The sequence below is a fragment of the Pseudorca crassidens genome, chromosome 7 (assembly GCF_039906515.1).
Source record: "Pseudorca crassidens isolate mPseCra1 chromosome 7, mPseCra1.hap1, whole genome shotgun sequence".
NCBI lineage: Eukaryota > Metazoa > Chordata > Mammalia > Artiodactyla > Delphinidae > Pseudorca > Pseudorca crassidens.
This window is the reverse complement of record NC_090302.1, coordinates 47,351,510-47,378,290: the sequence shown is the minus strand read 5'-3', so window position 1 is coordinate 47,378,290 and position 26,781 is coordinate 47,351,510. Positions and strand designations below refer to the sequence as shown.

Genomic DNA, 26,781 nt, shown 5'->3' with positions numbered 1-26,781 from the left:
CTGCATCGGCAGGCGGACTCTCAACCACTGCGCCACCAGGGAAACCCCTTCACTGTAGTTTTGATTTGTATTTCTCTAATAATTAGCAATGTTGAGCATCTTTTCATGTGCCTATTAGTCATCTGTGTGTCTTCTTTGGAGAAATGTCTATTTAGGTCTTCTGCCCATTTTTACATTTTTAAATGGTTTTAAAAAGTAAGAATATTTTATGACAAGTGAAAATTATGTAAAATGCAAATTTCATTTTCTATAAGTAAAGTTTCATTGGAGCATAGCCACACCTATTTGTGTATATCTTATCTATGGCTGATCTTGCTCTACAGTGACAGGGTTGAATAGTTACAACAGAGACAATACGGTCCACAAAGTCTAAAATACTTAATGTATGGCCCACTCTCACCACTATTATTCAACATAGTTTTGGAAGTTTTAGCCACAGCATTCAGAGAATAACAAGAAATAAAAGGAATCCAAATCAGAAAAGAAGTAAAGCTGTCACTGTTTGCAGATGACATGATACTATACATAGAGAATCCTAAAGATGCTACCAGAAAACTACTAGAGCTGATCAATGAATTTGGTAAAGTAGCAGGATACAAAATTAATGCACAGAAATCTCTTGCATTCCTATATACTAATGATGAAAAATCTGAAAGAGAAATTAAGGAAACACTCCCATTTACCACTGCAACAAAAAGAATAAAATATCTAGGAAAAAAACTACCTAAGGAGACAAAAGACCTGTATGCAGAAAATTATAAGACACTGATGAAAGAAATTAAAGATGATACAAATAGATGGAGAGATATACCATGTTCTTGGATTGGAAGAATTAACATTGTGAAAATGACTATACTACCCAAAGCAATCTACAGATTCAGTGCAATCCCTATCAAATTACCAATGGCATTTTTTATGGAACTAGAGCAAAAAATCTTAAAATTTGTATGGAGACACAAAGACCCCGAATAGCCAAAGCAGTCTTGAGGGAAAAAAACAGAGCTGGAGGAATCAGACTCCTTGACTTCAGACTATACTACAAAGCTACAGTAATCAAGACAATATGGTACTGGCACAAAAACAGAAACATAGATCAATGGAACAGGATAGAAAGCCCAGAGATAAACCCACGCACCTTTGGTCAACTAATCTATGACAAAGGAGGCAAGGATATACAATGGAGAAAAGACAGTCTCTTCAATAAGTGGTACTGGGAAAACTGGACAGCTACATGTAAAAGAAGGAAATTAGAACACTCCCTAACATCTTACACAAAAATAAGCTCAAAATGGATGAAAGACCTAAATGTAAGGCCAGATACTATTAAACTCTTAGAGGAAAACATAGGCAGAACACTCCATGACATAAATCACAGCAAGATCCTTTTGACCCACCTCCTAGAGAAATGGAAATAAAAACAAAAAGAAACAAATGGGACCTAATGAAACTTAAAAGCTTTTAAACAGCAAAGGAAACCATAAACAAGACGAAAAGACAACCCTCAGAATGGGAGAAAATATTTGCAAATGAAGCAACTGACAAAGGATTAATCTCCAAAATTTACAAGCAGCTCATGCAGCTCAATATCAAAAAAACAAACCATCCAATCCAAAAATGGGCAGAAGACCTAAATAGACATTCCTGAAAAGAAGATATACAGATTGCCAACAAACACATTAAAGAATGCTCAACATCATTAATCATTAGAGAAATGCAAATCAAAACTACAATGAGATATCATCTCACACCAGTCAGAATGGCCATCATCAAAAAATCTACAAACAATAAATGCTGGAAAGGGTGTGGAGAAAAGGGAACCCTCTTGCACTGTTGGTGGGAATGTAAATTGATACAGCCACTATGGAGAACAGTATGGAGGTTCCTTAAAAAACTAAAAATAGAACTACCATACGACCCAGTAATCCCAGTACTGGGCATATACCCTGAGAAAACCATAATTCAATAAGAGTCATGTGCCACAATGTTCATTGCAGCTGTATTTACAGTAGCCAGGACATGGAAGCAACCTAAGTGTCCATCAACAGATGGATGGATAAAGAAGATGTGGCACATATATACAATGGAATATTACTCAGCCATGAAAAGAAACGAAATTGAGTTATTTGTAATGAGGTGGATGGACCTGGACTCTGCCATACAGAGTGAAGTAAGTCGGAAAGAGAAAAACAAATACCGTATGCTAACACATATATATGGAATCTAAGAAAAAAAGAAGCTCATGAAAAACCTAGGGGCAAGACGGGAATAAAGACGCAGACCTACTAGAGAATGGACTTGAGGATATGTGGAGGGGGAAGGGTAAGCTGGGACAAAGTGAGAGAGTGGCATGGACATATATACACTACCAAATGTAAAATAGCTAGCTGGGGGAAGCAGCCACACAGCACAGGGAGATCAGCTCAGTGCTTTGTGACCACCTGTAGGGGTGGGATAGGGAGTGTGGGAGGGAGACGCAAGAGGGCAGAAACTAACACATCATTGTAAAGCAATTATACTCCACTAAAGATGTTAAAAAAAAAAAAAAGAAAGTGTGCTGACTCTTGGTTTATACTGTTAGAGAAGCAGTCACAGAGGTCTGGAAGAATCTCAGGGAAGATGAGTCAAGTCCAGCAGATACTCCTGCCTCGCCTGGTGACCCTGGACAAGTCACATATCCTGGTCTGTTTCCTCATCTGTGAAATGAGAATATTGGACCTGAAGATCTAAGTGCTTCATGCTACCCTTTGGTGCCTTCGTAACATGAATTCACTCGATTCTACTTTTATAGGCTGACAGTTTATTTAAAAAGCAGTCTCACTTCATCTTTTCCATTAATCTGTTTGATATGAATTGAGCTAATATGGCAATTTTCATCTCTGTCTAAAAGCTTCAGAAATCATTAAGACCTCACATTTTTATCTGATTTTATCTCCCATTACTGTGCCTGAATGGATTTTGTGTTGCAATATATATTACCTTATTTTGTTAGATGGCCAAGGTATTTCACAATGGCCCAAAGAGCAGTTTATTCTGTTCCATAGCAACAAGCCTTTTGCCCACATTTGCCATCTGGTGTTTGAAGCCTGTATCTTGTGGAGATTTTTTTCATTAGCTGACAGTCATTACTCATCTGCTTTTGGCTTTAGTATATCTGACATTCTCATTATTGCTCATCCTAAATAGTCTCTGTTTTAAGTAAGAGAGCACTTGGAGTTGTTTGCTTAATTGAAGGGATTCAGTTTCCTCATCTGGAAAACAAGGGTGTTGGATGAGAAGGTTCCTGCCAGTTGACACCATCTATGATTTTATGAAACTTGGGTTTTAATGACTTATGTATGTGATTGACAGCCCACCTAGACTGTGGTCTGTGAAGAGGAAGGCCATGCCATAATAGGCTCTCTTGGTGATGAATAACTGAGTAAGTGAATGAATGGCCACATAAGCCCAGGTAATATCAGGATGAGAGAGCCATTGTCCCATAAAGGCAATACCAACGGTATTTTGTAATTTTCCACATTCATTTTCCATAGTATTTTTAGAGGTTTCCTAAAAATAAATCTCAAGGCCGTGACCTACCCCTTGCTACCCCTTGCTACCTCCTCCATCTGATTTTTACTACTCTTTCTTCTGGTCTTTATACTATATCCCCACTGGTCATCCTGGTTTTTCAAAACATGCCAAGCATCTAATTTAAGTTTAATTTAAATATACATATCAGGGTCCTTGTACTGGCTGTTCCCTCTGCCTGGAATGCTCTTCCAAGAATATGCAAGTGGTTTATTCCCTTCATGCAAATCTGTGCTCAAACATCATCTCTCAGAGAGACTATCACATCCCACATCTTATTTTATCCATTTACTTTGCTTTATTTTTCATCATAGCACTCACTAATATATTCAATGTGTCTTATATGCATCTACCAATTTATTGTTCCTAGCCCGTGGAATAGTGCTTTGCACACAGGAGTCACTCAAGCAGTAATTGTTGAGTGAATACATGAATAAGAACAAGAAAAAAATATCTATTAAGTACCTGATTTGTGACTTAAGGTTCTCTCCAACTCCACTGTTAAAGTACACACCTGTCTATAACACAACTTGTAGTTTTTTTGCCTCTATGCCTCTGCACCTATCATTATTTACCCCTTCTATCCCTTTCCCTCTAATTCTGGATACTTATAAGTCCCAAATCCTACCCATCATTGTCTGAGTTCTGTCTTTTCTTTGAAACCTTCACTGACCAGGCCCACTATCTCTCCAACTGAACTGGTGGGGCCAATGGCACTCTGTCATCATGCCCTCTCCCATCTGATTCATTATCTATCTCTCCATGTCTTAACTCCCCAACCATAGGCTCTATGAGTAGAGATTATTTTTATGTATTTCTATTTTGTTTTACTTTACATTTTCATGTATATTTTAAATGGAATTGACTTTTTTGTTTTAGATAGAATAAAACATTTACTATTAACAATTTTGAATCTGCAAAGATATAAAGATAAAAGCAAAAATTACCCCCAAATTCTACTGTAAAGAGAAAATAACCACTGTGAACATTTAGACACACCAACCCAACACACACACACACACACACACCATATTCTTATAAAAAATTGGATACCATATGTTATCTAGTACCTTAAATATTTTTGCATTGTTTTAAAAAAATTTAAGATTATATCGAGGATAATTCAGTAAATATGTCTTCACTGATACTTTTAATTGCTGCAGTTTCATCATATTTAACCAATCCCTTATTTGACTGACTTTGAAATTATTTGCAATTTTTAGCTATTGCAAATGTTTGATGTATATTTTTGGGGTAAGCGGGATGAGAGATTTGAAGAGAGGGTAGACTTGATATCATCATGGTGGAGGGATGGAACATGAATTGACTAGAGAAATACTCTTCACATTTTTTTTACTAATGTGCCCCCTAAAAGAATTTTGAAAAATTCTATTCGCTTTTACATTTTTAAAAGTTGATATGTATAGTTTTTATTAAATTTTAAAATGTTTAAAGCTTATAATTTCTGGCAAATTGTAAATATATACATGTTAAAATTAAGCTATGCTATTACTTTTTAAAAGATGTCTGATGGAATCAAAATATAGTGGTTTGATATCTACCTTAATCTATTTTTCAAAAAATCATGAACTAGCTCCTCATTAATGATCTGAAATGGTATACAGTCCCTTTTTCTTCTAGAATTACCAGTTCTATTCTCCTTTTCTTACAGAGTTTGTGCTAATACAGTATAGTTTTACACTTCAAAGACTTTTACTGGTCAACCATTGCAATGAAATTTGTGTGCATAAATTTAAATATTTAAAATTTCCTGGGACCACAAGGAAATTTTTAAATGTGTATTACACATTTTGAAAAGTAATTTGTTAAATGTATTGATAAAATAAAAAAGCTGTTTTTTTTTTCCAACTAGGTAATGTATCTATGGATGAGTGTTACTTGTTGGTAGAATTAAATAGGAGCAGTATCAATTTTTTTCTTATTTTTCATTTTTATAGATGTAAGTGCTGAGAAACATTTTCACATTAATCAAGAAGATAGGAATGGGCAGAGTTTTGTTATAGCAATTTTCCTCAATCCTTTGAACTCCTTTTGAGTTATTTGATTAAAAAAATTGTGTATAGGGCTTCCCTGGTGGCGCAGTGGTTGAGAGTCCGCCTGCCGATGCAGGGGCCACGGGTTCGTGCCCCGGTCCGGGAAGATCCCACATGCCGCGGAGCGGCTGGGCCCGTGAGCCATGGCCGCTGAGCCTGCGCGTCTGGAGCCTGTGCTCCGCAACGGGAGAGGCCACAACAGTGAGAGGCCCGCGTACCGCAAAAAAAAAAAAAAAAAAAGGTGTATAAATTTATTACCAAAAAATACTTCTAATGATCTGTCAGTGGATAAGCAATTAGGCCTCCTATCAGTTTTATTGACAGTAAAGACAGGGCTGGAGAAATGTCTTAGGGGGCCAGGCACAGACATTGGCTGGAGCACCTTTGAACTTGATGACTATGGATATTCTGTCTACTGTGTGGTGTGCTTGCCCCAGTGCTGCCTGGTTCCTCAGGTGCAGCCCAGAGAAGCAGGGCTGGGTTTCATCAGGGTTGAAAATTCAGCACATGTGTGTTAACTAAAAGATATAAGAAATATGAAAAAATAGCTAGTGGAATCCAGGCTGGCCAAGGAAAGTGGTGAAAGATGGACTGGGGGAAAGTAGAGAGGAGAAAGTAAAGGGAGGGCTCTTTAAGGTGGATGATTGTTTGGAATAGCTGAAGTGGCAAACAGGAAAAAGAGGAAATGGTGGTCAGTTGTGTGATTCCGTAGTCTTAGAGGTAGAGCAGTTATGGGTCGTGAACATGCCCAAGGTGTGGCCATGACGTAAAGTTCATAAACTTCATTTGTTCATAAACAGATCACATGAAGATGAGTTCGTGGAAATAGGTGCTATGATCTCAAAAGGGTTGTCCATGTTGATAGGATAAGGACTGAAGGCAGGGCTTGCAGTGGAGAGATAGAGTGTAGGGCAGGCGTCAACAGATTTGAACAATGAGAGAAGGTTGGTAAAGCAGAACAACAAAGAAGGAGGAAGCATGCCTTGAAAGCTGAAAGGATTGGGTCTTAAGGGAGCTTTGCATGTTTACAAGAAGCTGCAGGAAAAATGGTTTAGAAATGGCCATGGTGGGTATGGAAACTCATTGCCTGACCCTGATGTAGGAATACCTGTCATTTGAGAAGTGTTGGGGAGGCCATGTCCTCAGGGAAGAGCCCCAGTTATGAGGAGGGAGAAACTCAGAGCAGATATTGAAGACACAGGGAAATTTGCTGTCGATGGATGGGCGGTAACAAGAAGTCACAGTGAAGTGGAGAGTGGTAGGAGCAGGTCAGGAACAAGAAAGTAGCACAGAGCTTTTTGAAGAGAATGTTACAGATCAAGATCCCTGCTGTGTATTTGAGGAGCAGGTGAATTCTAGTTTTCATGTTGACTGAAGAAAACAGAAAAGAGGGCAGGTGGATTTAGTCCAGTGGCCTCTGAGGAGTAGGGCCTTTGCCCAGCTACTCAAAGCAGCTTTAATTTCATTGAAGATGTGTCTTGCTTGGTTGAAATAATTGAGGCTTACATGCTGCAGACATGCTGAATTATTATTTTAATGTATTTTTGCTTTTTATTGCCATTGGGATTATTTTTGCGCCTGTATTTATTATTATTTATTTAATAACTACATTACAAAAGGCATTGGCTTATAATTTTTATTCTCTGTATATCTGTGTTTATGTATATTGTGTATTTTGTCAGGTTTTGGTATGAGGATTTAGTAGTTTTTAGAAACAGAGAGGTGTCCATTGTTTTCTGTGCTCTGGAACTCTTAGCACAGACATTATCTGTTCTTTGTAAGCTAGAAAGAACTTTGCTATAAAATTCTCTGAATGTGTGCTATCTAATATGGCATAATAAGCACCTGAAATGCGGCTAATATGACTGAGGAACTGAATTTTCAAATTTATTTTTTTATTTTAAATTTAATTTCTCATTTAAAAATTGATACTCATCTCAGTGTTTCAGTGTTTTGGGGACAAACTGGTTATGTGAGTCTATGTTTTGTAGATTATGTGAAGTCTAAATATATAGATGACGTATTTCTAATGAAAATTTACCAGCCAGATTGAAATGTACTTTAAATGCAAAATATATCCTGGATTTTAAAGACTAAGAAAAAGTAAAACTAATAACTTTTACATTGATTTTATGTTGACATAATTTTTTGTCATGGCCACCTATGTTAAATAAAATATGTTATTAAAATTAATTTTACTATTCCTTTTTATCCTTTTAGTGTGGCTATTAAGAAAATTTAAAATTATAAATGTGGCTTGCATTTGTGACAGGCATTATATTTCTATTAGACAGCATGGTTCTGAACCATGAGCTTTACTAAAAGGTAGTAAAACTTCCTCAGTTTCTTTTTTTTTTAAATTTTCATATCTGCTTTTATTTATTTTTAATTAATTTTTATTGAAGTATAGTTGATTTACAATGTTGTGTTAGTTTCTACTGTACAGCAAATTGAATCAGTTATACATATACATATATCCACTCTTTTCTAGATTCTTTTTCCATTTAGGTCATTACAGAGTATTGAGTAGAGTTCCCTGTGCTATGCAGCAGTTCCTTATTAGTTATCTATTTTATATATCATAGTGTGTATTTGTCAATCCCAATCTCCCAATTTATCCCTCTCCTCATTTTCTTATAGAGTTACTGGTTCATTCAGTTTTCCTATCTCTCCAGAATAAATTTTGATCATTTATATCTTCCTCAAAAGTATTTATTTCAAATGTATGAATATAGTACTTTAAAATATTTCCTTTCTTCCTCCCTCCCTCCCTCCCTCCCTTCCTTTCAGTAATGGTAAATGGTCATTGATACATTGATACATTGATAAAATTGATAAAATACATTGATACATTGATAAAAGATACATTGATAAAATTGATACATTGATAAAATACATTGATAAAGATACATTGATACATTGATAAAATACATTGATACATTGATAAAATTCTTTTTGTGATTTTCAATTAATTTTATATCTGCTTTGACATTTATTGATTCAAATATATTTTTAGAATCATCCAATTACTTTTCCTTATTTGTAGGAATTACATTTTTGTTTTCTGATAAAAATCACTGTTTTTTTAAAAAAGGATATCATCAATGAATAGAGAAGTCAATATTTATTTTACTTTATTTTCTGTTCCACAAACTATTTTTCCTGCAGTATACTGCCTTGCTTCTAATTGTTTAGATAAATTTTATATAAAAGTTTTCTTTCAATATTTCATGTTCCATGAAACATTTATTTTTACAATATTGCATTTAAAAATGAAACAGGATATGTCCTGCACATATATTTCATTTTTCTTTGTCCTTTCTTGCTTTGCAATCCACTTTTACAGAGAAAGCAATCACGCTGTACTTAAAAAGAATCAACAATAGATGCAATGTATCTACCATTTAAATGTTCCAGGGATGTGCTAATTTCTTAATTGAAATTACCATATTTAGCCTTCACAGTAGTTCTGTGAAGTATGTACTGATGGTACCCTCAGTTTGCAGATGGGGAAACCAGACCAAGAGGGATTGGAACCCATCCAGGGTTTCTCATCTATTGCCCATGGACTCACACGCTCCATGGGAGAGATCATTCTGTTACTTTCTCATGCACAATACTAGAAAAATATAGCAGACCTCTTTATAGCAGATGTCTAGCATCAGAACATCAACATAGTTCATACTAAGATTCCATTGTCAGGCAATTATTACATCCAGTTATGTTCAGTGTTCATAAATTGTCCCATGGTATACTACTACTGTGTTCTGGACTTGGGTTTCCTATAACAGCCTAACAAAAATCTTTCATTCATCTGCAGTGAGGTACACTTTCTATAAACAATTGTTTCCTTTAACCATTTGGGGTGTGAGGAGAAATAGATACCAATTAGCCATTTTTAATACTGTGTATCTTCAAATTAGAATTTTTGAAGTCTTACTTATACCTATAGAATGGCAGAAAAGGAGAAACTTCATACAGTTTACTTCTTTGGGCAAGCAAAGGCAAATCCCTGTCTTTTTACCTCTGAACTCTATCCCATTTGCTGTCAAATACCTTTTAAAATTAATTTAGCTATGGTATAGTCTCTTTTAAGATTTAGATATTTAATAACAACAAATGACTATGGTTCATTAATTTGTGATTCTTTTCTTTCTTTTTTTTTAAAGATAGTGTTTTTGGAAGAAGCGTCCCAACAAGAAAAGCTGGCCAAAGAATGGTGCTTCAAGCCATGTGAAATAAGAGAACTGAGCCACCAGTAAGTCAGAGCCAACATTTTTCCCTTTTACTTGATGCTGTTAACTAGTCTCAGATGATAAGAACCTGTCTTGAGAGACAGAGAGGCTTTTTTTTTTAAAGGATGAGGTGGGAAAGAGAAGGTAAATAGAGAACATGGAGCTGAAAGACAGAAACTTTGAAAACTAGAGGCTGCCATCATTCATTTACTTCTTCAGCAAATATTTGTTGAGCTTATCATGTGTAAGAATAGGATCTGGAGGTGAAAATGATCTACAGAGCCTTGGTCCTCACTGGGTTTACGGCCCATGGGGGACAGGGAGAATAAACAAGTGCACAGATACGTAAGTTACTTCCTTCTATAAAGGAAGTAACGAGGGAGCATGATAGAGATAAACTAGGGCTGTGGAGGGGAGTTTGGGGAGGAATAACTCTGACAGTGTGCTTAGGGAAGACCTAGCTCCAAAAGTGCATTTGAGCTACGATTTTATGTTCCAGCTACTTTAGTGGTTAATATTTGTGCCAAATGTGTTTCCTGTTGATTGGTCTACTCTCTTCATAGCCTGGGTGATTTGTCTTATAGAAATGGGAATACTTTTTTTAAACTCAAAGATTTTGTCTGGTTTCAGGCCAAGTATGTTTCCAAAGTCAATGAAAGTTCCAAAGTCAACCAAAATCGCTTACATTCTACAAACACTTTTATAACTTGGGAAGTGGCTTTAGAGTAATGTAGTGAGAACACTGAATTAGGAATTAGAACACCTGCCACGAATCCTCACCCTACAGCTCTGCAGCTGTTAGATGGAAAGCAAGCCACTTCCCCTCTTTGAGCTCGTCTCCTGGGCTGTTGGCAAAGGATTGTCCTAGATTGTGGTAGACACCTTGTCCACTGCAGGAGGACTGTGAATTGGGTTCCCCCTTAGGCTTTGAGGCAGAGGAGCTGGCCACAGTCCAGAGAGATGGGGTGACTGACCCTAAAGTTTTGTTGCACTTATACTCACGTCTCCTCCTCCTTCCCTCTCTGTGCTGCCTCCCTGTTGGCTTAGAAGCATGTGGCCAGTGGGCATGCAGATGAGTCCAATGGACATGGAGGTCATTTTAGGCACCTCTGCTGTTGCCATCTGTTTCCTCTGCTAGATTTTCTTGAGAATATATGTTGAGGAATAACTGACATTTATAAGTCACCTTCTTGCATTGCTTTGTCGTGAAAGATTAGAAGGTGGCTTGGGAGTGGATGAGATGGAGGTTGGGAGAGGCTGGGAGGATGGTGGAGTGGCTGGAGGATGGGCAGTGAGGTGAACACATCTGTGGGTCTTCATATCCTTTTGTCCCGCTTTATGAGGTTGCTTTTGGAGTTAAATCCATCTGACAAATGTATATGCCAGGAGACCTGTAAGCACTACACACAGAAAAGTGAGAAGGTAAGAAAAATTGTGAACTTTGGTGGAAGACTAAAATCTTTGAAGACAAATTATATTTAAAATGCAAAGTGATTTTTATATCAAACCTATAAGACAGGTACCATTGAATTTCTTCAAGTCAGGATTAAAATACATGATGTCTCTGACAGTCTGTTTAATAGAGTCAGTGTACCTACAGGTATCTCAGCACCGTGTGGATTTTTTTTTAAATGAAAATTACTGCTGGAGCACTCTGAGCCGTGCTTTGATAGGAGTGGATCAGACTATGACCATGGACCTGAGAGAGGTTGACAGGGCCAGGATTAGAGTGAGGCAAGTGAGGCATTCACCTTGAGCACAGAATTTAAGGATTTTGGGGAGGGCAAAAAACTTACTAATCAAGATAAATAATACTTTAATGCAGTTTAATGCAGTATTTTTAAAAATCAAAATTAATGCAAAAAACCCACAAAATACCAAACAAAATACCAAAATTATTAATAAGGACAAGATGTTGTTGTTTGTTTCACACCCCTGCATTTTTGTGCAATGAAAGAGTGGCTTTCAAACAGCCCAGGATTCCCAGGCCCTTGGGACCATCGCACCCCCAGCAGTGCATGTTGATGAGTGTTGCCAATAGTGTGCAAGCAGACTGAGTAACTTAAGCTATTATATAGAAGTTCATGTGTTTTGATTGTAGGGCTTTTTCTAGCATTTTCCACTTGGTTAAAAGACAGGTGGATGTTCTGACAAGGGGCACATATTGTTCTTTCTCCTCAGGTTCTGGTACAGCCTAGGCAGCACTGCAAGTTTGGGATGTGAAGTTGATGGTTTTTATCTGGGGAAAGTTGAGATTTTCTGAGGAAGTTAGGATAGTGATTAAGTAAAGTGAAAAGAGCAAAGTGGAAAAGCAGGAGAAAGGAGAGCTTTCTCACCTTCTCCTGCTTCAGCCTTCAAGACCCCCTGCTTTGCCTGCAGTTTGACTTTTGATGGCAACCATTTAGCTGCAAGTGATATCTTGAGTGGAGTTCTAAGCCTGGCTGGGCCACTAATCATCCTTAAGCTTCCTTTGTTCTTTCCGTAGAATGAGTAGCTGGGCTCAGTGAGCGCTAATCTCACGTGCAGCTCTGACAGTCCACACGCTCCTGCATGTACTGCTATCTGTAATAATCCTGGAATATAACTTTGATTATGTGAATGTTTCTATTAATAAGCATTTCATAATACTTCCTGTTTCCTAAAAAGGATTACTAGGCTTTCTGGATGAAAGTTAAACTTCTGATACAGTAAATCCTTGCTCCCTGTCGCCTCTGAAGACTTTGTATCCTGTGTTATCTCCTTTAGTTCTTTCATCTCTGGTACCTTCAGAATATGCTCAGGAAAACAAAAGGTGACTTTCACTCTTCCCCTACATTACCATTCTAACTTTCACTACCGAATAGTTTTTGCCCAGTACTTTCTCTACACCTGTCTTTCCTGTTCATGGCTCTCTCCTCAGCACCTAGGACAGTAACTAAAACATACTAGGACTGGGTAAGTACTTAGATAATAAAGGACTGCATCCATGTGAAATCAGGTGTCATTGTATGGAAATGAGAGCTTGCAGGGTCTGGACTCTTGCAGTTTTTAACACTGGTCACTGTCCTGCACTCCTTCCCTAAATTGCTGTCCTCAACACCTCTCTATCATAGGTGTCTGTCTCCCTGACAATGATTCTGTCTAGATTGAGCACGATCTTCTCTTCCTCAATCCTACTCTTTAAGTGGAGGCTACTGCTCAAGGTTTAGTTTCATTCTTTCTTCCACAGAAATCTCCGGCACCACCAACTTCTAGGGTTACCTAATCAGGGGAGACTGTCGAATCTGAAAGCCATCTTTAACTCTGTGACCTCTCATCGCATGTGTTCAATTGCTTTTTGGAGACTTGCAGGTCATACTTTGACTGTAGGCTTAGTATGACATTGTCCCTCCCTCAAAATGGACTTTCCTTTTAAATTCTCTGTACCTGATGTCATGTATTCAGCATCACACGCTCAGAAACTTACTCTGACTTTTTCCTCTGCTAACTAGAGCTAATAAAAATCAAGTTCTTTCTCTCATATTTATCCTTTTCCTTTATTCAGAAATGCTCTCATGCTTGAGAGATTGAAAGAGTGTCCCCACACGTGCCTGCCACCACCAGATTCAACTTCCTAAACCTGGGGTTCAATATGTCACAGTTCTGCCAAAGAAGATAAAAAACAAAGGATCAAATATTCTCATGATCCCCTCCCTCTTGGCTACAGAATAACAAATACATGTTAATTCACTAAATTGAGTATTCAAGACCCTTTCTTAAAAAAACTTTTTTGTAGTTGTTTTTTAGGAAACATTTTTTATATAGTAAAGTGCATAGATCTTATATAATTTGATAAATTTTGGCAAATATATATTTTTCAAACATACCAATCAAGATATAAAACATTCCTTCATCCTAGAAAGTTCCCCGTGTTGCTTCCAGTCACTGTCCAGCCCCTTATCAGCAGCTACTGTTTGATTTCTATCACTTAGATTAATTTTGCCTGTTTTTGAACATCACATAAATGTAATAACTCAATATGTACTCTTCTGGGCTTCCCTGGTGACGCAGTGGTTGAGAGTCCGCCTGCCGATGCAGGGGACACGGGTTCGTGCCCCGGTCCGGGAAGATCCCACATGCCGCGGAGCAGTTGGGCCCGTGAGCCATGGCCGCTAAGCCTGCGCATCCGGAGCCTGTTCTCCGCAACGGGAGAGGCCACAACAGTGAGAGGCCCGTGTACTGCAAAAACCAAAACCAAAACCAAAACCAAAATATGTACTCTTCTGTGTCTGGATTCTTCCATTCAAAATAATGTTTTTGAGATTCACTCTTATTGTTATGTACACTAGTAGTTCAGTCTTTTTCATTGCAAACAGTGTTTCATTGTATCAACAGACCACAGTTTGTTTATCTATGTTCCTGTGGTATTTGGATTGTTCCTCCCCACCCTTTTGTTATTGGAGTATAATTGCTTTACAATGTTGTGTTAGCTTCTGCTGTACAATGAAGTGAATCGGCTGTATGTGTACATCTGTCCTCTCCCTCTTGGGCCTCCCTCCCACCCCACCCACCATCCCACCCGTCTAGGTCATCACAGAGCACCGAGCTGAGCTTCCTGTGCTTTACAGCAGGTTCCCACCAGCTATCTATTTTACACACGGTAGTGTACCTAATCTCCCTAATCTCCCAATCTCAATCCTAATTTCCCAATTCGTCCCACCCTCCCCTTCCCCCCATGTCCACATGTCCATTCTCTACATTTACGTCTCTATTCCTGCCCTGGAAGTGGGTTCATCTGTACCATTTTTCTGGATTCCACATATATGCATTAGTATACAATATTTTTTTTTCTCTTTCTGACTTACTTCACTCTGTATGACAGACTCTAGGTCCATCCACATCTCTACAAATGACCCAATTTCATTCCTTTGCATGGCTGAGTAATATTCCATTGTATACAGGTCCCACATCTTCCTTATCCATTCATCTGTCATTGGACATTTAGGTTGTTTCCATGTCCTGGCTATTGTAAATTTGAGGCTAGTATGAATAAATCCCCCATAAAGTCTTATATGATCCTTTTTGTAAACATATGTTTTATTTCACTTGGGTAAATGACTAGGAGTGAAATTGCTCCTTCTGTCTCTCTGTGTTTGTCTCTCTCTCTTACACACACACACACACACACACACAGACGTCCTCTCTCGCCCCTGATGTCCTCAACTAGATTATAATCTCTTTGAGGACAAGAAGGTGTCTTATTTTTCTTTGGACTCAAGGTGTAGCAGAGTTTCTTAAACATAGTAGATACTTGGGAAATATTATTTGATTGAACAATTCAACTACATGAAGAAGTCACACTGCCATTCCATGTTATGATGGTGGGGACAGTAAAAGCCCCAAGGACTGAAGTGTTCTGGAGAGGTCAGTGACTGACACCGAAGAGGAATCTGTATTTCCTTCTCCCTCTCGCATGCCCCCACGCTGTAGGCCCACTTACTGCAGCCTTCTTGAAGTACTTGTAGGTTGTCACTGCTTTTCATTTCCAGAGTGAATGAAAAATTCAGAGGGTAGTGACCAAGAATACTGAGGCTACTGCCTGGGTTTGAGTCTAGGCTCTAGACCTGAAGCTGAATGATTACTTTTTTCAAGCTATTTAAATTTCCTGAGCTTGAATTTACTCTTGTGAAGATGGGGATTACAATACTACTTCTTAAGTTTGTTGTGAGCATTACATCATCATCACAACTAATTTTTTTGGTGCTTTCCATTATCTAGGCACTGTTTTTGCAAATATTAACTCAATCCTCACAACAGCCCTACGGTGAAACTACTATCTCCATTTTATGTAAGGGGAAACTGAGTCACAGAGCAGTTAAAGAATATCCCACTGCTGGTTTATGGTGGGGCATAAATTCAAAATCAGGCAGTATCGGTCAAGAATGTGTATACTCAAACCTTATAATAAACTGCCTTCCACAAATAAGATGATGTACGTAGAATGCCATGCCCAGTGCCCAGTACGTGTCCGACTTCAGTAAACATTGCCTGCTGTCACCATCATCATTAGCATCATCACCACCATTCCTAATTCTCATTTTAATTTTATTTTAATTTATTTATTTTTTGCTGTACGCGGGCCTCTCACTGTTGTGGCCTCTCCGTTGCGGAGCACAGGCTCCGGACGCGCAGGCTCAGCGGCCATGGCTCACGGGCCCAGCCGCTCCGCGGCATGTGGGATCTTCCCAGACCGGGGCACGAACCCGTATCCCCTGCATCGGCAGGCGAACTCTCAACCGCTGCGCCACCAGGGAATCCCTCTAGTTCTCTTTTTAAAAAAAGCATTTATAGATACCCGTGGCTTTATTTGTCTTCCATTTAAGTGGTATACATTTGAATTGGTACTATATGGGATTCTTTATTATGTCCAATTCTGAGTTCCAGTTCCTTATGTATATAAAAATGTAACTAATATTTCCTTGCAGTGATGGTGGTGGTGGTGGTGCATACTGTATTTTAACAAATATCTGCTTGGATGCAATTAGACACTTAATAGACACCAGTGAGCCAGATGATTTCTTTAGAAAAGCTTTAAGTATCTATTAGCATTGGGCTGCCTCAGTTCTGTGGGCAGTGCCGCTGAAAACTCTAGAAAACATCGTTCTAGGACTTGCTGTTATAAGAGTTAATAGAAATAGGAAAATTGATGGGTGGAACAGTGGAGTGATCAGAAACATCTGGAGAATGGTTGTCATAGCATTACATCTCTCTCTTCACTTAACTGTTTATACCACTCACCCACTGACACTCTCATCTTCTCAGATTGCCCTTCCCTAACCAGCCTCAGTTTGCTCTTGTTGCTTCTGTTTCAGAACTCAGACGCTCCATCACATGGGACAGGACTAGATTTCTTGCAGTCAGCCAAGGTCAAGATGTCCATTGGGACTAAAATTGTGGCCATTCTGTTTCTCATCATCAGTCATCCGTAGTGGCTTGTGTGTAATTCCTCATCGTGGCTCTAGAAGTTTGACGTCCTCTCTCATCTTTGCCCTCTGTCCTACAACCCCCAATTGTGAAACAAAGTCATACGATTAAACTGTAGCTTCACACATTTCTTGTGCAACGACTGCTTTGCTTCTGCTCAGTGCTGTGCTTTTCCCTCCTTTCATGATCTCTGGTAAACTTTACACCAAGACATTCCAATTTAGGACTGTTATCTCTCCTAGTAGAGTTTCATTTTTATTTTCTGATCTCTAAATAATAGAATAATTTACTTTCATCTGATTGCATGGGCTCTAAACCTGGGTGGAGTAAACAATTAAATCACTGTATAGAGAAAATGTGATTTAAAGATATGGAAAATGACTAAAGATGTTATTAAATTCTTTTCTCCCTATCTTAATTTCCAGTGAGTTCTTCATGCCTGGGCTGGTTGATACACACATCCATGCCCCTCAGTACTCTTTTGCCGGGAGTAACGTAGACTTCCCACTTTTGGAGTGGCTGACCAAGTACACATTTCCTACAGAACACAAATTCCAGAGCATCGACTTTGCTGAAGAAGTATATACCAGAGTTGTTGTAAGTATCCTGCTTATGAGTATTGGTGCATTGTGTTCAGTCATCTATAGAAACATCCATTTCTTGGGGGCAGATTTACGTTATTAAAAATAGGCCGTTAAGGCTATACTAGACTGTACAGACCTATTCAGTTCTTTCACAGCTCAGTGAGTTTGTGACCACTTCACCTACATAGCTAGCCACTAGCAAAGAGACAGCTTGAATCTAAATCCTCACATCCCCTGGGTTCTCATTACTCTCACTTACTTCTCGTTTTACTTTACTAAATTTGGGTTTAATGCATATGTGTGTTCCTTTACTCTTGCCAATCCACAGTGCCGTTCTAGGTACCATATGGAATAGCTGTGTAACCTTTGGAAAGTTCTGTGACTCATTTTCCCCATTTGTAAAAAAAACAGAGATAATGATAGTACCTACTTCTTAGGATTGTTATGATAATTAAGCAAGTTAATATTTGTTAAGCTCTTAAAATGGTGCCTGACATATGTATTTGCTTTACAGAATACCCAAGGAAATCTAAAATTAAACTTTCAAGTTACAGTGAGAAGGGTATCACATTATTTTGGTAGCTTCGAAAGGAAGGAAAATAGGATGGTCCCCTGTTGCAGGGCGTGTGGGAATGTGATGAGCATTAACCCAGTAGAGAGAACTATGGAGCTAGTTCAGTCAGAGAACAGTGGCTGTGGTGTGTGCCAACTAAAGGCCCTGAAATGTCCTTCCTTCCACTCTATCAGGAAAATCAGTTCCCTTTATTCTACTCCAACCCTATGCCCAGTCCACCCAGCAGCCAGAAATAACTTCTGCAGCTGAGAATTAAAGCTGCCAATATCCTATCTGACCACTAACTCTTGTCATCTAGCATACTTAGTCTGAACATTCCTGCATTTTTATTGGACCCATTGATGGTTTTTCTCTTAAAGTAATGGTGTGAGGGTGATAATATTATAAGCCTTATACAGTGACCTAGCCACCCTGCCAGTTTCCCAGATCTTGCATCATCCAAGCCTTAAAGAGTAAAAGCAAGTGCTATCATTTATATACTTGCCTTGCTTAGTTATAAATTCAGTGTAATTGTGGACTTTACATATTTAGCACGGATCCACGTGGCACCAGAAAAACTGAGGACTAAGGCTGTGTTGGAAGTTGCTGGTGCATTGTGTTAATGAATTGTGTTAACCACATCAAATCTTTTTATTCTCAAAATTTATTTATACCTTGCATTGTTCTGAAAAGCGTTAGAGATATCTTAAAATTGCATTGTATACAAGAGAAGAAAATGAGTCATGAAATCACAGCAAAGGGAAAAAAAGGAGGAGGAAAAAATAAAATAAAGCCAAGAGGTAAATGTGTACCATGGGGGTCCATGCACTTGTTAGGATTTGTCACACATTTGGCTTCAACTGACCCAGAGAGGGAATTCAAAGTATTTCATGTCAGTGAGTACAAAATAGGTGACATAGGTGTTATTCTCTACAAGTATTTTCGGTGTACACATCCTCTGTTTCTGATTATGAGCAGGCCCATAGACTTTAAGAGTTGGATGAGCTGAGAGTATAATTGACATTTGTTTAAGAAAGTTGAGATTTGTTAACTAGAACCTGTCCCTAAGGCTGAAGACTGCCTGTGGCAATGCAAAGGGGGTGCTAAGGCAGTACCCATGAACCAAGACATTTTTTGTTTTGTTTTTTATTTTCTGCCTCAGAAAACAGTCCTGGATCTATTCTTCAAGAAATGGGCAATCCAGACCCCAGAGTTTTGCACCACAGATTTTGACAATGATAATTTAATCTGAAAGTAATTTCAAGTATATATTAGCAAACATCTCCTAAGATTGTTAAGAAAAAAATCCCAGTCAGTCAGTTAGTCCTGGAATATCTCCCTTTAAACATTGCAAGTGAGAGATTGAAGTTTCAAATTGGACTTTGGACTGGAATGAACCAAAAAGACTCGAAAGTTCAGGAATCTGTATATTATATAGATTATAGTCAAGGGACTGGAGAGTGAGATTCTTGGTAAATATGCCAAGACAAACTGGTTGCAAATATTCTCCTGGATAATAGAATGAATATGCTTACTCTATGGGGTTGTCAAATTCAGCAGATAAATTCAACTAATTCCAAAGAGGTGTCAAGTCATTAAAGTACAGGTGAAAAGACAAGGAGTCAGGCCACTCTTTTCCCCTGTTTTAGCTCATGGAAATTGTATAACCTGTTAAGGGGCCTGTTGATACTGGCGTTGAAGCTCAGTAGTAGTTGGCAATCTATTTTGAGCTCAAAAGTCTTGGTCTCAAGAATTGACAATTCTTATCAAGAATTGAAAGCAGGGGAAAGGTTGGGAAGCACAGCCAGTATTTTGATGTTATTCCTGACAGATTTCTGTATAAATTGGAAAGTCATCATTAATGGAAAAGCCCTCTCAAAAGCTTATGAGAAACTAGGGTGGAACAGATGCCCAGAAACCCAAACATGTAACATGCGAAGAAGAAAAGTAGCTGCATTTTAGACGGCTTACCTAGTAAGATTTTTCAACCAAATTCCTTCCTTACTTTTTTAACTACATAAGTCACACACATGTGGCTGAATGCAGTGGGAACCAACAGGAGTAGCTTTGGGGGTTCTTTCTTCTCTCCCTCCTTCCCTCTCTTCCTTCCTTTTTTTCCCCTCCTCTATGGGCTCTCCCTGTCCTGTCCCTTAAATGTAATTTGGGCCGATTCTTGAACTTTCTAGTCTTTCTAGTTTGTTCCAGTCCAATTTGAAACTGCAGTTTCTCATCTAGAAGCTTTTCTGTATGAGAAGCGTTTTCCCCCCTGACTCAGAGGAAGAACTTGCTGTTGGTGAATGGGTAGTACTTCCATTGTCATTGTTGCTAATTAGCTGAAATTTTCCATTTTCATCTATTCTTCAAGCCCATTTTAGAAAGGTGTTTAAAGTGTTGAGAATTTAGAAAATGTCAGATTATACTTCTGTTTTAATTTTGAGTTTCATTTTATTTTGCTTAGTAAATGTAACGTGTGTGGTTATTTTTCTTGGGAATTAGTTCACTGTTATTTTATGACCCAATAAAAGGTCAATTTTTATGATTCTACACATTTTAAAAAAGACTGTGTTTTCTCTGTCAATATGACTTTTTAAAATATCTGTTAGATTAGGTTGTTAAAAGTGTTACACAAGTCTTGTATTGTTTTCCTCTATAGTCTCCCACATAATAAGACAAAAAACTTAAATAGTCTTCCCTTAAAGATGCAGCCCCCTCACCATGTCCTGTGTTACATCACGTGAGATTTTAGTTCCTGGTTTTTTTTCTTTGCCATCTACATACATTTAATTTAAAATGTTTTTTTTTAAGTTATTTTTTTTATACAGCAGGTTCTTTTTTTTTTCACAGCTTTATTGGAGTATAATTGCTTTAAAATGGTGTGTTAGTTTCTGCTTTATAACAAAGTGAATCAGTTAGACATATACATATGTTCCCATATCTCTTCCCTCTTGCATCTCCCTCCCTCCAACCCTCCCTATCCCACCCCTCTAGGTGGTCACAAAGCACCGAGCTGATCTCCCTGTGCTATGCGGCTGCTTCCCACTAGCTATCTGCTTTACGTTTGGTAGTGTATATATGTCCATGCCACTCTCTCACTTTGTCACAGCTTACCCTTCCCCCTCCCCATATCCTCAAGTCCATTCTCTAGTAGGTCTGTGTCTTTATTCCTGTCTTACTCCTAGGTTCTTCATGACATTTTTTTTTGTCTTAGATTCCATATATATGTGTTAGCATACAGTATTTGTTTTTCTCTTTCTGACTTACTTCACTCTGTATGACAGACTCTAGGTCCATCCACCTCACTACAAATAACTCAATTTCGTTTCTTTTTATGGCTGAGTAATATTCCATTGTATATATGTGCCACATCTTCTTTATCCATTCATCCGATGATGGACACTTAGGTTGTTTCCATATCCTGGCTATTGTAAATAGGGCTGCAGTAAACATTTTGGTACATGACTCTATGTGAATTATGGTTTTCTCAGGGTATATGCCCAGTAGTGGGATTGCTGGGTCATATGGTAGTTCTATTTGTAGTTTTTTAAGGAACCTCCATACTGTTCTCCATAGTGGCTGTACCAATTAACATTCCCACCAGCAGTAAAAGAAGTTTCCCTTTTCTCCACACCCTCTCCAGCATTTATTGTTTGCAGATTTTTTGATGATGGTCATTCTGACTAGTGTAAGATGATATCTCATTGTAGTTTTGATTTGCATTTCTCTAATGATTAATGATGTTGAGCATTCTTTCATGTGTTTGTTGGAAGTCTGTATATCTTCTTTGGAGAAATGTCTATTTATGTCTTCTGCCCATTTTTGGATTGGGTTCTTTGTTTTTGTTATTGAGCTGCATGAGCTGCTAATAAATTTTAGAGATTAATCTTTTGTCAGTTGCTTTGTTTGCAAATATTTTCTTCCATTCTGAGGGTTGTCTTTTGGTCTTGTTTATGGTTTCCTTTGCTGTGCAAAAGCTTTTAAGTTTCATTAGGTCCCATTTGTTTATTTTTGCTTTTATTTCCATTTCTCTAGGAGGTGGGTCAAAAAGGATCTTGCTGTGGTTTATGTCATAGAGTGTTCTGCCTATGTTTTCCTCTAAGAGTTTGATAGTTTCTGGCCTTACATTTAGGTCTTTAATCCATTTTGAGCTTATTTCTGTGTATGATGTTAGGGAGTGTGCTAATCTCATACTTTTACATGTACCTGTCCAGTTTTCCCAGCACTACTTATTGAAGAGGCTGTCCTTTCTCCACTGTACATTCCTGCCTCCTTTATCAAAGATAAGGTGACCATATGTGCATGCGTTTATCTCTGGGCTTTCTATCCTGTTCCATTGATCTATATTTCTGTTTTTGTGCCAGTACCATACTGTCTTGATTACTGTAGCTTTGTAGTATAGTCTGAAGTCAGGGAGCCTGATTCCTCCACCTCCGTTTTTCATTCTCAAAATTGCTTTGGCTAGTCGGGGTTTTGTGTCTCCATACAAATTGTGAAATTTTTTGTTCTAGTTCTGTGAAAAATGCCAGTGGTAGTTTGATAGGGATTGCATTCAACCTGTAGATTGCTTCAGGTAGTAGAGTCATTTTCACAATGTTGATTCTTCCAATCCAAGAACATAGTATATCTCTCCATCTATTTGTATCATCTTTTATTTCTTTCAACAGTGTCTTATAATTTTCTGCATACAGGTCTTTTGTCTCCTTAGGTACGTTTATTCCTAGATATTTTATTCTTTTTGTTGCAATGGTAAATGGGAGTGTTTTCTTAATTTCACTTTGAGATTTTTCATCATTAGTGTATAGGAATGCGAGAGATTTCTGTGCATTGTTTCCTGCTACTTTACCGGATTCATTGATTAGCTCTAGTAGTTGTCTGGTAGCATCTTTAGGATTCTCTATGTATAGTATCATGTCATCTGCAAACAGTGACAGCTTTACTTCTTCTTTTCCGATTTGGATTCCTTTTATTTCCTTTTCTTCTCTGATTGCTGTGCCTAAAACTTCCAAAACTTTGTTGAATAAAAGTGGTGAGAGTGGGAAACCTTGTCTTGTTCCTGACCTTAGTGGAAATGCTTTCAGTTTTTCACCATTGAGGACGATGTTGGCTGTGGGTTTGTCATATATGGTCTTTATTATGTTGAGGAAAGTTCCCTCTATGCCTACTTTCTTGAGGATTTTTGTCATAAATGGGTACTGAATTTTTTCGAAAGCTTTCTCTGCATCTATTGAGATGACCATATGGTTTTTCTCCTTCAATTTGTTAATATTGTGTATCACATTGATTGATTTGTATATATTGAAGAATCCTTGCATTCCTGGAATAAACCTCACTTGATCATGGTGTATGATCCTTTTAATGTGCTCTTGGATTCTGTTTGCTAGTATTTTGTTGAGGATTTTTGCACCTATGTTCATCAGTGATATTGGCCTGTAGTTTTCTTTCTTTGTGGCATCCTTGTATGGTTTCGGTATCAGGGTGATGGTGGCCTCGTAGAATGAGTTTGGGAGTGTTCCTCCCTCTGCTATATTTTGGAAGAGTTTGAGAAGGATAGGTCTTAGCTCTTCTCTAAATGTTTGATAGAATTCGCCTGTGAAGTCATCTGGTCCTGGGCTTTTGTTTGTTGGAAGATTTTTAATCACAGTTTCAATTTCAGTGCTTGTGATCAGTCTGTTCATATTTTATATTTCTTCCTGGTTCAGTCTTGGAAGGTTATACCTTTCTAAGAATTTGTCCATTTCTTCCAGGTTGTCCATTTTATTGGCATAGAGTTGCTTGTAGTAGTCTCTTAGGATGCTTTGCATTTCTGCAGTGTCTTTTGTAACTTCTCCTTTTTCATTTCTAATTTTATTGATTTGAATCCTCTCCCTCTTTTGCTCTTTTAGTTTTATTGATCTTTGCTATTGTTTTCTTTGTTTCTATTTCATTTATTTCTGCTCTGATCTTTATGATTTCTTTCCTTCTGCTAACTTTGGGTTTTGCTGGTTCTCCTTTCTCTAGTTCCTTCAGGTGTAAGGTTACATTGTTTATTTGAAATTTTTCTTGTTTCTTGAGGTAGGCTTGTATAGCTATAATCTTCCCTCTTAGAACTGCTTTTGCTGCATCGCATAGGTTTTGGATCGTCGTGTTTTCATTGTCATTTGTCTCTAGGTATTTTTTGATTTCCTCTTTGATATCTTCAGTGATCTCTTCATTGTTTAGTAATGTATTGTTTAGCCTCCATGTGTTTGTGTTTTTTATGGTTTTTTCCTCGTAATTCATTTCTAATCTCATAGCGTTGTGGTCAGAAAAGATGCTTGATGTGATTTCAATTTTCTTAAATTTACTGAGGCTTGATTTGTGACCCAAGATGTGATCTATCCTGGAGAATGTTCCATGCTCATTTGAGAAGAAAGTGTAATCTGCTGTTTTTGGATGGAATGTCCTATAAATATCAATTTAATCTATTTGGTCTATTGTGTCGTTTAAAGCTTCTGTTTCCTTATTTATTTTCATTTTGGATGATCTGTGCATTGGGGTAAGTGAGGTGTTAAAGTCCCCCACTATTATTGTTTTACTGTCAATTTCCCCTTTTATGGCTGTTAGCAGTTGCCTTATATATTGAGGTGCTCCTATGTTGGGTACATAAATATTTATAATTGTTATATCTTCTTGGATTGATCCCTTGATCATTATGTAGTGTCCTTCCTTGTCTCTTGTAACACTTTTATTTTAAAGTCTATTTTATCTGATATGAGTATTGCTACTCCAGCTTTGATTTCCATTTGCATGGAATATCTTTTTCCATCCCCTCACTTTCAGTCTGTATGTGTGTCTAGGTCTAAAGTGGGTCTCTTGTAGAAAGCATATATATGGATCTTGTTTTTGTATCCATTCAGCAAGCCTGTGTCTTTTAGTTGGAGCATTTAATCCATTCACGTTTAAGGTAATTATTGATATGTATGGTCCTATGACCATTTTCTTAATTGTTTTGGGTTTGTTTTTGTAGGTCATTTTTTTCTCTTGTGTTTCCCACTTAGAGAAGTTCCTTTAGCATTTGTTGTAGAGCTGGTTTGGTGGTGCTGAATTCTCTTAGCTTTTGCTTGTCTGTAAAGCTTTTGATTTCTCCTTCGAATCTGAATGAGATCCTTGCTGCGTAGAGTAATCTTGGTTGTAGGTTCTTCCCTTTCATCACTTTATCATGCCACTCCCTTCTGGCTTGTAGAGTTTGTGGTGAGAAGTCAGCTGTTAATGTTATGGGAGTTCCCTTATATGTTATTTGTCGTTTTTCCCTTGCTGCTTTCAATAATTTTTCTTTGTCTTTAATTTTTGCCAATTTGATTATATGTGTCTCGGCGTGTTTCTCCTTGGGTGTATCCTGTGTGGGACTCTCTGCACGTCCTGGACTTGGGTGGCTATTTTCTTTCCCATGTTAGGGAAGTTTTCGACTATAATCTCTTCAGATATTTTCTCGGGTCCTTTCTCTCTGTCTTCTCCTTCTGGGACCGCTATAATACGAATGGTGTTGTGTTTAATGTTTTCCCAGTGGTGTCTTAGGCTGTCTTCATTTCTTTTCATTCTTTTTTCTTTATTCTGTTCTGCAGCAGTGAATTCCACCATTCTGTCTTCCAGGTCACGTATCCATTCTTCTGCCTCAGTTATTCTGCTATTGATTCCTTCTACTGTAGTTTTCATTTCAGTTACTGTATTGTTCATCTCTGTTTGTTTGTTCTTTAATTCTTCTAGGTCTTTGTTAAACATTTCTTGCATCTTCTCGATCTTTGCCTCCATTCTTTTTCCGAGGTCCTGGATCATCTTCACTATCATTATTCTGAATTCTTTTCTGGAAGGTTGCCTATCTCCACTTCATTTAGTTGTTTGTCTGGGGTTGTATCTTGTTTCTTCACCTGGTACATAGCCCTCTGCCTTTTCATCCTGTCTGTCTTTCTGTGGATGTGGTTTTTTTTCCCCAGGCTGCAGGATTGTAGTTCTTCTTGCTTCTGCTGTCTGCCCTCTGGTGGATGTCTAAAATGTTTTAAATTTGGATCCTCTGTCTTTGTTTTGGATGTATTTTCTTAGACGATGATAATCTTTTCCAATAAGGTGGGTGAAAAACAATCCAAATCCTTGAACTACCAAAAATGGTGTTACTTTCTTCTGACTCTTGAATGATGCACTTCAGCTACAGAGAGAATTTTCTTTAAAATGATTTTCCCACCAGCATACAGTGTGCTGATGTCAATCTGATTGTCATTCCCTTCTAGCTAATTTGCTGGCCTTCAGGATTTTCTTCATTCTTGAGGTTCTGAAATTTCACTTATAGATATGTTTTTGTTTTTGTTTTTTTCAGTCCATTTTCTTTAATATAGTATTACTTCTGTTCTGGGAAATGAATTTCCTTCTCTCTCTTTCTTGTGCATGCATGCTCATTTATTTTCTCTGCCACCCCCCCAGCCCATTTCCCTTGCTCTTAGTATATTCTTCCCTCCAATCTGTTCTTTCTTTCGCAACTCTTCTTAGAAAAATAGTGAAACTTCTGTGTATACTTTTGCGCTACATTCTCAGAGAATGCTAGTGGCCCAAACTGGCAAGTTATTAAATTCACTCTCACTGTTACAGTAGCCTGTTCCTCTGTCAAGGATACAATGTCCTAGTCTATGCACGTAACAATGCTTATTTTAGATCATTTTTTTGCCTCTTGTTGCTTTAGTAAGTCTGATTCCTCATGTGTTCATTCAACAATATTTACTAGGCACACACGAAGATCCAAGCACTTTTCTGGTTGCTGGAGATTGAATTCGATGCCTCTGTCATGGTGTTAACTTTTCTCTTGGGTGTGTGATTATGGTAGCAAGCTAGCGCATCCTTTTCTA

General features: G+C 37.9%; 1 protein-coding gene across 2 annotated transcripts in view; it reads left to right on the top strand.

The window, feature by feature from the left end:
• The window catches only part of GDA (guanine deaminase), a 134,156-nt gene that overhangs the window by 42,056 nt on the left and 65,319 nt on the right, over window positions 1–26,781 (top strand). For both annotated transcript variants that reach the window (XM_067744165.1, XM_067744166.1), the window contains exons 2-3: window positions 9,791–9,879; window positions 17,224–17,395. In XM_067744165.1, coding sequence (XP_067600266.1) covers window positions 9,791–9,879; window positions 17,224–17,395 — 261 coding nt within the window. The remainder of the gene's footprint in view (window positions 1–9,790; window positions 9,880–17,223; window positions 17,396–26,781) is intronic.